This window comes from Grampus griseus (assembly GCF_964374135.1).
Source record: "Grampus griseus genome assembly, chromosome: 14".
NCBI lineage: Eukaryota > Metazoa > Chordata > Mammalia > Artiodactyla > Delphinidae > Grampus > Grampus griseus.
In genome coordinates this window covers 8,309,852-8,323,998 of record NC_139008.1, presented here as the reverse complement: position 1 = coordinate 8,323,998, position 14,147 = coordinate 8,309,852, and the positions used below count along the sequence as shown (strand labels likewise).

General features: G+C 54.9%; 1 protein-coding gene across 1 annotated transcript; it reads left to right on the top strand.

Annotated features, from left to right (window-relative positions):
• Positions 1 to 1,817: 1,817 nt before the first annotated feature.
• On the top strand, positions 1,818 to 8,897 carry ZP3 (zona pellucida glycoprotein 3; the record flags this gene model as incomplete). The annotated part of the gene is made up of 8 exons (XM_082670929.1): positions 1,818 to 2,126; positions 4,083 to 4,205; positions 4,911 to 5,010; positions 5,087 to 5,264; positions 5,359 to 5,476; positions 7,989 to 8,080; positions 8,217 to 8,344; positions 8,680 to 8,897. 8 exons carry the CDS (start codon positions 1,818 to 1,820, stop codon positions 8,895 to 8,897), a joined length of 1,266 nt encoding a protein of 421 aa, XP_082527055.1.
• Positions 8,898 to 14,147: the final 5,250 nt, after the last annotated feature.

Sequence of the window (14,147 nt, the reverse complement as noted above, 5' to 3'; positions counted from 1 at the left end):
GTCTCTAGTCCTCCTTCTGGACAAGGGGAACACACATGCCCACCACCACCCCGTGTGCGTCCAGACTCTGCCCCATCCTCACCCAGATTCCCCCAGCAGTACATGCCTCACCCCCGCCCCCCCCCACCCCCCACCCCGCACAAATTTCTGTCTTGTTTTTCCTGAAGCCCTCTAAGGGGGGTTAACTCCAAGGCAGAGAGGGAGAGAGGCTGACGGATGTGAGGCTTCAGGGAGGCTCATCCCCAGCCCACCACAACCAACCCACGGCTGTGGGTAACAAGTTCTGAGGGGTCCCTTCCCCTCTCTCCAGCTGTCTGTCCCTCAGGGGCCTCAGGCCATAGCTGGCTCCCTCCCTCTGGGCCTGCTGGGAAGGAAACCCAGGTGGGAGGGTTTCTGCTGCCGTAGGCCACTCAGGCGAGCTTGGAGCCTGACCTCTCACCTGCTTCTCTCTGCTGGCTTCCTCCCCCCGCCCCCCTCCCCTCACCCTTGTTGATCAGGTCAGAAGAAGTTGTGCGGGCAGTCTCTCCCCTGCATTTATTTATTTTTGCACAAGTAGAGTATTAAAAAAAAACACCAAGGAAGTATAGTTAAGCGACTTAGATGTATGGTTCAGTCACATTAGAAACAAGCATTTGCTGGAGAGTACACACTTCTGCCCCTGGCAATTCAGTGCCGTGAATTTTTTTGTATTCTTCCTCCCCTCCTGAAGGAGTCTCACCCAGGCCTGGCACAGAGTAGGCCATGAGTACAGGCTGACCCTGTCTGTCAGTCCTTCTCTACCTCCTCCGCCAGGACTGGTGCAGTAGCCCCCTGACCCTTGTCTCCAGTCCTACCCCTCCCCAGCCAGAGCTCGCCAGATGGTGCATCTGCTTCAGTACCCTTCTGTGGCCTTCCCCGCCCCGCCCCCCAGAGCAAAGTCCAGCATCTCAGCCCAGCACCTTCACGATCCTGCCCCACCCACCTCCCCAGCTCCCTAAGCTGCCACTTTTGCCCCCTAGGGACCTGAGGCTCCAGCATCTCTGAGTTCCTGGGCTTTTCCCCCAAGCCCACCCAGTGCCCCATCTACACCTTCGTTCACACAGCTGCCTCTGTCTGAACCGCCCTTCCCTCCTACCTCCCATCAAGTTAAGCAGCGGCTCACAACATACCCTGGTCTCCTAATGATGCCTCCGTTTCTCTCCTCTGAAAGAGCTCCCATCTCTGATAAAATCCTCCTCATCCTTCAATCAAGGCCTTTCTCCAGGTCCCCCCACCCTGCCCCAGCAATCCAGGATATCTCTCAGCTCCCTCTCTAGGCAATGAGGGCAAGGCCTTGCAAAGGGTGGACCCCTAGGGGTGGGAGTAGGGAAGGGGTGAGAAGTTATGACTGACCAGGCTGCCAAACCTTAATGTGAATACACATCACTTGGGGAGATAGCAAACAATCAGATCCTGACTCCGTCATCCTGGACTGTGGCTGAGAGTCTGCATTTCTTTTTTTTGAGCGGGGGGGGGGGGGGGGGGGCGTGCCACACGACTTGCAGCATCTTCATTCCCCAGCTAGGGATCGAACCTGGCCCCCCCTGCAGTGGAAGCGTGGGGTCCTAACCACTGCACAGCCGGGGAAGTCCCAGTGTCTGCGTTTCTAACCAACTCCCAGGTGATGCCGATGCTGCAGGACCGGGAGCCACTTTGAGCAGCGGAGGCCTAGCCCACTGGATTGGCTGGGGAAGGGAGGCAACTGGGAGCCCAGGTGTGAGTAACCATCACCCGGGGTATAAGATGGCGGGGGTGGCGCCTGCCCCGGAGTTGCCAGTGGGAGTGGCTTCGTAGGCACCATGGGGCCGAGCTATAGGCTCTTCGTCTGCCTTCTGCTCTGGGGGAGTCTGGAGCTGTGCAACCCCCAGCCCATCTGGCATGATGAATCCCAACATCTCATGCCATCGAAGCCACCCGCCGTGATGGTGGACTGTCAGGAGGACCAGCTGGTGGTTACTGTCAGCAAAGACCTTTTTGGCACCGGGAAGCTCATCAGGCCTGCAGACCTTACCCTGGGCCCTGACCGCTGTGAGCCGCTGTTCTCTATGGACACAGATCCCGTGGTCAGGTTTGAGGTTGGGCTGCACGCATGTGGCAACCGTGTGCAGGTGAGGCTTGGGCCCCCTCGGCAGCCCCGGCCTCGGGGGGATGACATGGGAGGGGGCCGGTGATGGGGAGTGTGGATGCAGAGCCGGTGTCAGGCGGGGCTGGGGTGAATTCCTTTCCTTTGTGGGGTCGGGTGGCTGGAGTAGTTGAGGCCTGAAGCTGGGCCTCAGTGGCACGGGGATGCGGGGGAGTTCCTGCCTCTAGCTGCCTAAGCTGGGGAGGTGGGGTGCAGTCCAGAGGTGGCAGTGCACTTTGGGCCAGACTGGGCACCCCCACTCCGATTCCTGAGGATTTATGAACCCCTGGAGGGCATCCAGGAGAGATGTAGCTGATGTAGGGGAGGAGGGTGTGATAGGATCCCCTGTGGGTAGCCCAGCACTTGTGAGGGGCCCTAGAAATTTGTATGGAAGAGATGAACTTTGACACCTCAGAAAGCTCGGAAGTCATCTCAGAAAAAACACACCAGAATTTTGGCATCCCTCATTCATGTTTAATGGCTTTGAAGGCTTGAACTAAAAGTGATGTTGAGGGAGGGGGCAAAGGGCATCGTGTTCATCTCTGCTGAAGAGGCTCAAAGTGGGTCGCATAGGAGCAAACTCAAGTAGGGGGCATGTACAGGAAGAGAGCTGAGTAATATTCGGGCCAGACGCCTCCCAAGGAGAGTGGGGAGGGGCAGAGCCTCAGACTAGAGGAGGGGCCTTTCAGCAAGGCAGGGCCGGACCGGGCCCAGCTGGTGCACGATTCCCTGGACCGACTTCTGCTCCGGCTCAGAGAGCCTGTCCTCCCCTCTGTCATGCCCCCCTGCCCACCTGGCCTTGAAGCACCGTCAGCCCCCGGAGTCCTCCTCTGGGGCTCTGGTCTCAGTGTGGTGCCCAGGACTGTCCTTGAAGCCTCCTGGGCCTTGTTTCTCTGGGGAGAGCATAGGGAGGGGGCAGGAGTTAAGGAATAATCCTAATTTAGTAACTCCCAGCCTCGGGGCATTAGAATCACCTGGGGAGTGGTTAAAACTCCTGATTCCCACAGCCCACCTTAAATCGGAATGGAGGTGGGGACAGACATCAGTAGCTTTAAGATCCCTAGCTGACTCCACCGTGGAGCACAGCCTGCTGACACCTCTCCCCAGGACAATGTTGCCCAGTCTCGCCAGATGAGAATCCTGCGGGGACGGGGCGGCTTCCTGGGAACGCTACCTGTGCCGGTTCTCGGGGCCTACACTCGGTTTAGTGATGCTCTGCTGTCCTGAAATTCTTTCCTTTTGAACAAGGAGCCCCACGTTTTCACTTTGCACTGGGTCCCACATATATGCAGCGCTCCACCTGGGACCCTTGCTGATAGACAGTTAGGATTCTCCCCTGACATTTGAGCGGGCGGAGGGCAGGGCCAGGCAGCCGTTCCCTGGGGGGCCGGGGTCGGGGGGCAGGTGCTGCAAACTGCCCCAGCAGCACCTGCTTGTGCTCTTCCGGCCTCAGGCAACCGCTAAAAACCAGCTTCCCCTTCTGTGAAATGGGCTTGAGAATAAGTCAGAAGGGGGAGGGCGAGTTAGGTGGTAACTGCTGTGGCAGTGAGTTAAAATTCCTGGAAGTTTCTCGCCTCTTCCTGGAGGCTTTCTTGGCCTCAGGCCTCTCCTGGAAAAGGAAGTGGGGTGTGTGTGTGTGTGTTAGGGTGGGGTGAGGGCAGCAGTCTGAGAAGGGAGCATACACCCCATGTCTCTGGTCATTGGGCGCTGCTTGGTGATGACACGGAGCTGATCCAGACTCCCTGCGGTGGTGTCACCATTTTGGGGTGAAAAGAGGTGCGAAGGGGTGCCTGTCCAGGCTCTCCCACGTTGTCAGCGGCAGAGCAGGCTTTGAGCCCAGGGCCTGTGTTCTCTCCACCACCAGCGGACGGCCCTCCTGCCCCTGGCCGGGCACATCAGGGCAGGTGATGCTGGGAGAGTTAACCCCTCCCCTTTCCCTCAGGTGACCGACGACGCCCTGGTGTACAGCACCTTCCTGTTCCATGACCCCCGCCCTGTGGGAAACCTGTCCATCCTGAGGACTAACCGCGCGGAGGTCCCCATCGAGTGCCGCTACCCCAGGTCCGTGTGGGATGGGCCTGTTGCTGCCCCTGACACAGAGGTCCCTCAGCAGGCACGTCAGCCTCCTGGCAGCATCTAGCTGTGAGGAGGGGGAGGTGCTTGGGCTGCGGTCCCTGCCCTCAGTCCTGGCGGGAATGGAGGGCCTGCTGCCTCTGCTCTGAGCCTCTGAAATTGGTCCGGGCCACAGCTGCCTCTTGGTGGAAGCTGAGAGGCTGCCCGGCCACTGGCGCCCTCAGAGCTCAGAAGTGGTCTTTCAATAGCGCAGGGGTGGGTTCCAGGCTCTGGCCATCACAACCTGCTCTCTCCCTCTGGCTTTCCCGCAGTGGCTGAGCAAGGGTGGGGAGGCCCCAGCATGAAGCATGTGCCTGTGAACTGGGGCATCGAGGTGGGAGGACAGGGCGACTGGTTTATAACTACAACACCTGGCCCTGTGCTGGGCGGAGTGTGAAGGCCTTGAACCCTGCCCTCCTCTCTGGGAGTGGGGAGGGGAGATGGTGTTGATACCACGAGGAAACAAGGGATGAGGCATGTGTGGAAGGGCTTCCCAGAACAAGATCCTGGAGAGGGGGGCCTCGGACAGTGGGCAGACACATCTGGGCAGAACCATACACACCCCAGAGGAGGGCAGTGTGTCACTAGTAGGGGCTGCAGCCCAGGGACCTGGAGCCCCGGGCCAGGTGTGGACGGTTGCTGTTCTCTTTCCAGGCAGGGCAACGTGAGCAGCTGGGCCATCCTGCCCACCTGGGTGCCCTTCAGGACCACGATGTTCTCGGAGGAGAAGTTGGTTTTCTCCCTGCGCCTGATGGAGGGTGAGCAAGGAGAGCTGGGAGGGGGCAGCCAGCAGGGGGCGCTCTGGCAGACCCTCACCCTGGCCGTGCCTTGCAGAGAACTGGAGCACGGAGAAGACGACGCCCACCTTCCAGCTGGGAGACAGAGCCCACCTCCAGGCCCAAGTCCACACCGGCAGCCACGTGCCCCTGCGAGTGTTCGTGGACCACTGTATGGCCACGCTGACGCCAGACTGGAACACCTCCCCTTATCACACCATCGTGGACTTTCACGGGTAAGGCTGGGCTACCTCTCTAGGGAACGCTTGTGCAACACGACCTGTGTCACCTCCTCAATCTTTAACTGTGTTTCACTTGTTCTCTTTCAAGTTGTCTCGTGGACGGTCTCACCGATGCCTCATCTGCTTTCAAAGCACCCAGACCCAGACCAGAGACCCTCCAGTTCACAGTGGATGTGTTCCACTTTGCTAATGACTCCAGAAACACGGTAATGGCTTAAGAGCCTGGAATAAGGCTGAACTCATAGGGTCAGGCTGACCAGGCTTACTAGCCGGTGTGGTCACTCACTAGCTGTCCCCTTAAGCAGTGATTTAATAGTTCTGCCCTATCCTAGTAACTTATCAAGTAGAAAAAGCCATGGGCTCTAGTGAGATCTTTGGGAAGGCACAGGCCCTAAGAGACCGGTAGAAAATCCATGAAGGATGGAGAAATTCAGGGATCCTGGAAAGAGAACGAACTAGGAGAATAGGAGCGCAGGAGACCTAGCTGACAGCTCACATCGGATGAGCACCAACGATGCAGCACCTGATGACCAAGTCACTGACTTTGTCCTCACCAAGGTCAGCAGGGCCAGAACCCAGGTGGGTTGAGTAAAGGACTTAATAAGAGCAGGTGTCAGCCTTCCTGGAGGCTTTCTAGAAGGGCAAGGGAAGCAGGGGTGAACTTTTCATGCTAGGTAGCTTCTCGAACTTGATCATAGGCTAGACCTGTGACTTTTTGAAACCTGAGTGCATCAGTATCACCTGGAGGGCTTGTTGAAAGAGACCACTGGGCCCCCCACCCAGGGTTTGGTTCAGAAGGTTTGGAGTGGAGCCTGAAATCTGCATTCCTAATAAGTTTCCAGGTCCTGGTGATGCTGCTGCTCTGGGGTCCACCCTTTGAGAACCACTAAGCTAGGAAGCTCAACTTGACACTCAGGGTGGCAGAGGGGGGAGGGAGCTAAAACGTGGATCACTCGTGATGGCTGGGCAGGAAGCACAGGTAGGACTGGCCTCTAGCCAGAAAGTGCTGGTAGAATCTTACAAACGACAATCAAGAAGTTTTTAAACAAGTTTCCTGAGATAGGATTGGGAGGATGTGAAATTTGGAATAGCTGGTCAGGAAGGATTAGTGACTAAAGCAGGGGTTTTCAGCTCTGGCTCTGTACTAACCACCTAAGGACCATCAAAATACTGATACCTCCCATATATTTTCATTTCACTGAGGTGGGACCTGGCATCAACTTTTTCCAGTTTCTTAAAATCTTCAAAAGTGAAGCCAAAAGAATTTCACAGCAAACAGCTGTGTACCTACCAACTAGGTTCTACCACTAGTATCTCACCATACCTAGCCACTAGTCTCTTTATTTAGAAATGCATCAGGAGCCTTTTAAGCTCCCTGGCGCGTCTAACAAGCAGCTAGGTTTACAAACCGCCAAACCAGAGGCTTACGTGGCTGGCTGGCATCGAGGGACGAGCGGTGTGAATTTTTAGACTTCGCTGTTGCTACCTCACCTCACCCAGAAGTTCTGTTCGGAGAACAGAAGTTATCTGCTACAGATGGTAGACAGATAAAAGGAAGGGCACAACTGAAGCTACTGGGAGATGTCCTGGAGCTTTCTGATGGCAGGTCCTGGGTTGAATGGGGCTGGGGATAAAAGAAAATAGACTCGGGAAGGGTGCCAGTGCCCACCTCGGTGACCCTGGGGGGCCTAGGGTAGAAGATGCTGGTTGGGGTAGGGAATCGACCTCACAGGTGGTCCAGGGGTGAGGAAGGAGGGGATGAGGCTTCACACAGGTGGTGGCCATCAGCATGGGTGACTCTTGAGCCGGTGTCTGCCTCTCCAGGGATGGGCTGGGGGTGACTAAGATCAGAGGACGATCCTGATCAACGGAAGGCAGCCTTGAGCTCTCGGACGGCTCTCCCTCAAAGGTGGGCGGGCGGCTTGGCTGATGGCGCGGCTATGGCACAAGGGAGAAAGCTAACGAGGAACCACCCTGGGATCTGAGGCCCCAGTTAGCATCAGCGATATGTTCTGGGAAGAAGCTGAGGCTCAAAGCGGTTCCCTTCCTGGAGTGGGAACACTAAGGGACCCGGAAGCCCTTCTTTGGTGAGGGGGCTGGGGTGTGTGTGCAGATGGAAGGCAGAGGCAGCCAGAAGTGCAACCGGGCTGGTTCAAGTTTCTGAAACGGTTACCCTGCAGGCACGCTTGGCCACTAGGTGGTGGCCGAGGCTTGTGGTTCTGCAGAAGGCTTTAGGAAAGGCGGTGCACCTCGGTTTCTTTGCAGGATTTGGGGTGTGTGTGCATGTGTGTGTTGAGACCCTGAAGTATGAAGGGGGACCTCTGACTGTGGGGAACCTCTTCCAAAAGGATGCAGGCTGACCTGAGCTCTGGTTTTGTCAAAAAACCCCCCACTCCAGCTGGTCGGGTGGGATTTTGGCCCTTGTGGACTTGATTTCCTGTCCCTGAGGTTCTGACTTAATGGGCCCCGGGGCTTAGGCATGCTAAGTGATTGGAAAAGTAGGGGAAAGACCAGAGGAATAAAGATGATGGTGCCGATTTAGAATCCAACTTGCAACTTGCTCTGAAGTTTGAGGCGGGTTAACCTCTGAGCCTGCACTATCCCATCCCTAAAGTGGGCTTCCCCTCCCCCTCAAGGGTTAAGAGTTAGAGAAGAACTGGCTTACTAGTCACTGCACTGCGTAGAACTCCACCTCGTAACAGCTGCTCTTATTTCCAGATATATATCACCTGCCACCTGAAGGTCACTCCAGTTGACCGAGTCCCAGACCAAATAAGCAAGGCCTGTTCCTTCAGCAAGTCCTCCAATAGGTGAGGAGACCAGATTGGACATAACCGGGGTACCAAACTGGCCACACTCCTGTTGATTCCCCCAAGGTGCCTACTATCAGCAAACCGCTTCCTGCAGACTGCACAGCCGTCTGACCCTTGTGTCTTTCCCTCTCAGATGGTCCCCGGTAGAAGGCCCTGTTGATATCTGTCGATGCTGTAACAAGGGGAGCTGTGGCGTATCAGGCCGTTACAGGAGGCTGCGCCACCTGGAGGGACAGTCTGTTCCCCGCAGTCGCAGGCATGGTAGGTCTCCAGAGGGCCCCAGGTCTATTGCCCTCCCCTCAGTCTAGGGCACCGGATGTCACTCTAGAGTGACACTTGTTCCCCATTTAAGGCTGCTTACCCCTAGGGGGATGCCATTTCGGGGCTAAGTGAGAGAGGCCCCAAGCCTTCACCCTGCTGTCGGCTGGGGCCATTCTGCAGTCATCCTGGAGTCGTGACACATAATCAGGGGTGTGGGAGAATAATGCAGCTGTTAGAACTAAACCTACTGGTCTAGAACCCACTGAGCAACCCCAAACCCCTAACCTGACTCCTGTGTGGGGACTAAGGTGACCCTTGGATGTCTTGTCTTTCAGTGACAGAAGAAGCAGATGTCACAGTGGGGCCACTGATCTTCCTGGGGAAGACTAGAGACCACAGTGTGGAAGGGTCCACCTCCTCTCCCCCCTCGGTGATGCTGGGCTTAGGCCTGGCCACTGTGGTGTCCCTGACTGTGGCCACCATCGTCCTGGGTTTCACGGGGAAGCGTCGGGCTGCTTCCCACCCCGTGTGCCCTGTGTCTGCTTCCCAATAAAAGAAGAAAGTGACCTCTGGGGTGTGGCACCGTAACTAGATGGGGGTGAATTGGGAGGGGCTGTGTAGGGGCGGAGGGTGGACTGTAACAGGATCGTGGGTGCAAGCAGCGAAACTGAAGTACCATTGTGTCTTTAGCAAGTCTGTGTATCAGAGCGGGTGGGGCTTGTCTTCCCAGGGCGAGTATAATCCCACATCTCCAAGGAGGCCAAGATGAGAGGTGCTGGGGGCTAAAGAAGGGTGGGCCCTGCCAGCCCCGCTTCTAGGGGGCCAGAGGGTCCTGGCTCTGGGCCCTATGGGTCTGATGCCAGGGCTGGGGGCAGGGAGGAAAGGACTTCTAGTCGCCTTCCCTAATGGCAGCAGGCACGAAGCCACATGTCCACGTGCTAGAAGCCCAAAGGCCAGAAGTGATGGTCTAGGGCATGGTCACCTGGGACCTGAAGTTGCTGTAGGGGAACCCTTCTGGGGGGTGAGTGTCATGGCCAAGTCACCAGCTGTGGGTGCTTCAGGCCTTCCTGTGACCGAGGGGAGCTGCCTCTCGGCCTCCCTCACTTTCATCACTCCCCCCCAGAAGCTGCCGTGCTCCCCCAGGCCCTGGCCACAGCCTCTGGGAGTGCTCAGCAAGGGAATGGTGCCCCAGTGGTGCCCAGGAAGCCTGTGGCCCCTCTCCAGGGGAGGTGGCCGTGCTCCCGCTGTTGAGGGCTGTGACGTCCCCACCATCGGCTGCCCCTTAGCTCCCCAACCTCACCACCAGCTGCGACTCATTCTCACTGGGTGAAGATCTCCTTCACCGTGGAATCCCAGCTTTGCTAGTCACCTGCTGTGAGCCTGGGCATCCTTGGGGGCAAAACGGGGCTGGTACCTGCTGGGCAGGGCTGTTAGGCATAAACTGATTGGAGTCAAATGGCACTTAAATACGTTCAGAGCAAGATCTGTGAGATTCTGGGCCTCAGAAGTACAGGAAGGCCTAGGTCCTTCCCCTCCAAGCATGGTTTTATGAACACCGTTGGGCATCACCTGGGGATTTGTGGGAAAGGCAGAGTTTGGGGCCCCATCCCAGACCTAAGAATCTGCATCTCAACAAAATCCCCAACTGATTCAGGTGTGTGAAGTACTCTGGGCCAGCGGAGTTCCATCAAGAAGGAATCCTGTCCCCTGCCCCCATCAGGTGTGCTGTACAGGAGTAAAAGACTCAGGGGTAGAAAGGGTGGGCTTCCTGGAGGTGGTGATCCTGGAGCAAATCCTCAAACAACGAGCAGGTCCTAGCTGGGCAAAATGGGGGAGGTGGGTGTGGAGGGAGGAGAGGATGGTGAGAACCTGTGGCTGTAGGAATAGAGGACCTGGATGTCCAGTAAGGGGGAGAGTGGAGAAGCTGGCCACACAGGGCTGATAACATGAAAAAGAGCCACTGAAGGGCTGAGTGCCATGGATGGGCCGTCTCTGTCAGGGAGATCGAGCAGCAGAGTAAAACCTGGAGGCTGACAAAAAGCCAGCCTGGCTCCCTGCCACGGCCGGGCTGGCAGGTCACTTCATCTGTAAGATGGGACTGTCTGAAGACTGAGTAACAGAGCACTTGGTGGAATCCTGGGTCATGCAGCACGACCCCTGGGCCAAATGGCCTGTCTCACATCCCACCCAGCTCTATCCCTGCCCGAGCCCGTTTCCTCCTCCTAAGAATCATCCTGTTTCAGATGGGGGAGTTCTCGACTTCAGGATTATGGTGAGGATTCATGTGACATTTGGAATGCTGTGTGTGTTCAGAGCTGGTCTCCAAGCAGAGGCTACTCCCAGGACCCCCTGGGAGACGGTCCTCGCTAGGACCACCCACCTGTTACTTGCCCTCATTGTCCTGGGTGTTGCAACATCTCGGGAACTCTTTTCTCATTCAACTTCTGCTGTTCTCAGAGGAAGTGGCTGCGTGTGGTTTGGGGAGGAAGTGTGCCGAGGATGTAACCTCAAGTGTCAGCCCCAGCTAGTTCCAGGAGGTGGGTGCCCTCAGCTCGGGCGGAGAGGCCACCTCCAGTGGTAATGTCAGAGGACCCTGCCTTCCCGCCTCAAGGTGGAGCTTCCGCGGGAAAGGGAGGAAGATGGCAGGCCCATTGCTCAGACCGCCTCTTTCCCGGGCATTTGGGGAAAGTCCCTATTATATCCTGGGGAAACTCTCGGTTAATCAACACTTTGAGTGTTTAAAACTGCGCCCAGAGTCACATAGCACATCCTGTGGGCTCCAAGTGCACCTGTTCACTCTCTTGGGCGACCCCACACTCCACCCTCCTGGACCAGCTTGCAGCTCCAGCCTATGGGTGTGCCCCCATGGTAAAAAGTTTAAAAAATAAGACAACTTAATCTTAAAATTTTGCCTTCCTAACAGCAAGGGGTAAAAAGGGAGATATGAGCTATGTTAAAGAACAACGAAAAAAATCATCCCACAAATATAAAATTAAAACATGTCAGAGATCTTGTTTGAACTCATTCATTGAGGGAAACTGCAAGGCGGAAAAAACTGGTTCAAAGGAGAATCCAAAAAACAGATTTACAAAGGTGATCAGGAATGCAGGCATGAATTTGCTGATAGAGGCAAAAATGGCTCTCACAGACAGAAATCCATTGCATCTCTATGGGTAAGAGTTTTTGCATTACTATTGATTTTGTAAAATACCTTAGTCAAAGACTAGGAAAGGCACAGATTCTTATAGAATCAGATACCTAGGTGTTCTCTAACACCCTTCCAGATTAACTTTTTGCCCATTTCAAAATTGTCTTTTACAATTTTTCCTGACAGGTGTGAGACTTATCAGGTATTTTAATCAATGGATTCTGAGCAGCTCCTAGGGGCTAATGGAAGTTTCCAGGAGGAGGTTGGATATCACCAGAAAGATAACACTGTGTCTCCCAAGGGACCACCTGCCCTCAGCCTTCAGGTTAGGACACCTTGCTTGTCCACACACCACAACTGATCCCTTCTCTTGAGCAACTCAAGATTCCAAATGAGTGTTAAAAATAAAGTTCAGGGCTTCCCTGGTGGCGCAGCGGTTGAGAGTCCGCCTGCCGATGCAGGGGACGCGGGTTCGTGCCCTGGTCCGGGAAGATCCCACATGCCGCGGAGCGGCTGGGCCCGTGAGCCATGGCCGCTGAGCCTGCGTGTCCAGAGCCTGTGCTCCGCAACGGGAGAGGCCACAGCAGTGAGAGGCCCACGTACCACAAAAAAAAAATAAATAAAGTTCAACTGAGTAAATTTAATCTTATTGGCTTCATTCCACAATTCAGGAGTTCGGCAGCATTCCATCTAGCAAATAGAAAGGAGCTCCAAAGAGCTGTACAAAGTGAAAGGCTTTTATAGGCAGAAGCGGGCGGGAAAAGGAAGTTTCTAGCAAAGAGTGGATTGTTTCAGGCAAAGTCACCTTCCTATGGGGGACAGAAAGGGTCTATGGGGCGAATTACTTCAGTAGTGCTGGCCAGGTAATTCCAGATTGACTGGTTAAAGGTTACTTTCCTGGGAGAGGCTGAAACTGCAATTAGGTAATAAGTCTTGGTTTGCTGACATGCGGCTTAGCACAACTGACTCCATTTTGGGCCTGATCTCCGGTGGCCTCGGCCTTGCAGCGGCTTGAAGCAGGGTTTCAGTTCCTGGCCAGTGATTGAGGTCGGGTCACGGCAGTGAGAGCACCAAATCTTAGCCACTAGACCAGTGGTCAGTGACAAGGCCCTGGCCCGTCAGCTGTGTAGAAATGAATTTCCACACAGAGACGGAAAGTAGTGAAGCAAGTGTTTATTAGGAGAAAGAAGTGTACACGTGGATAGACACGCGGGTGGGCTCAGAGAGAGAGTGACACACTCGTGGCAGTTTGAATCACTCATATGGGGCATTTCTTCTGGGTTTCCTTTGACCAATCATGTTGCTTTACCTGGTTCTGAGTCCATATTTGGTATATGTCAGGGTCCTCCCTGTGTGCGTGTGTATCTCTTAGCCAAGATGGATTCCAGCGAAGAGGCCTATGGGTAGTTGACATCACTTACTATGAGTTGGTGCCCCCTCCCTTTTTGACCTCCAAGGAGCCTTTCTGTGCATGTGTAGTCAGGGAGGTCTCCTCGATTTCAAGAATAAGGAATATGTCGTCTATTATCTCTTATCTGGGCAGGGCCCAGCCTCCTCCATCATCCTGCTTTTGTGGAGTTTCTGTGCACAGGGGAGAAACAGTTCAGCTTGGGGCCCATCTATCTCCCACCTCAGGCTTGTTGTCTTTTTTTTTTTTTAACAGCAGGGTGCTAGAGCATTAATTTACAATAAGAACAATAACTGTGGGGTGGAGGCTAGAGGTCAAGTGGGATTGCTTAGACTTAAAACAAACTTCTCCAATGAATTAACTGTGAGTTCACATCAGTTATTTCAGACTGGCAGCAAGGGAACTAGCAAGAAGGACAAACCAGTTCATCAAATTGGGCTCCCGGGGACTGGGAATGACATAAGATGGTGCTTTCAGGTGAGACTGCTTCCCTCCTCAGGGCTGCAAAACCACTGCGATTTTGTTGGCTGTGTAGGTCGCACCTGGGTCCTGAGCGAGGCCATCGCCCAGAGATGCCAGGTGCTGTCAATTAATCAGAAATAATGAGCAAGGCAGCTGTGACTTCTAATCAGAGGAGCCCTCCAGAGTGTCAGATGGAGGCCCATTAGCTGAGGCACCAAGCAGCAGAATTCTGCCTTTCCAAGCAAAACATCAGAAAGCGCTTGAGCCCCTCAGTGGTGTCGCTGGGCTCTAATGTCTCGCCTTTTCCCAGGTTGAAGTCGATCTTTTCTTGCTCCAGCGTGAGCCAGGGGCTGGTTCCAAGATTGGAACCTTTGGAAGCAGTAAACCCTGACACCTGGAGTGGAGGTGAAGAACTTTGTTTTTGAATCTAAGTTCCTTTGGCCCCCACCACTCCGCCTTCTATGGCCACTTCTTTCCTGGGCCACATCATTCATTCTCAGTTGCTTGGGAGCCCTCAAGGCCCGTGGGTGGCACAAATGCTAGCCTGTGAGACCTTAAAAAATAAAAGTCTTCCTGGGACTTTCTTGGTGGCACAGTGGCTAGGACTCTGTGCTCCCAATACAGGGGGCCCGGGTTCAATCCCTGGTCAAGGAACTAGATCCCACATGCATGCCGCAACTAAAAGTTCACATGCCACAACTAAGGAACCTGCCTGCTGCAACTAAGACCCAGTGCAACCAAATAAATAAATATTTTTAAAAAAGGGCTTCCCTGGTGGCGCAGTG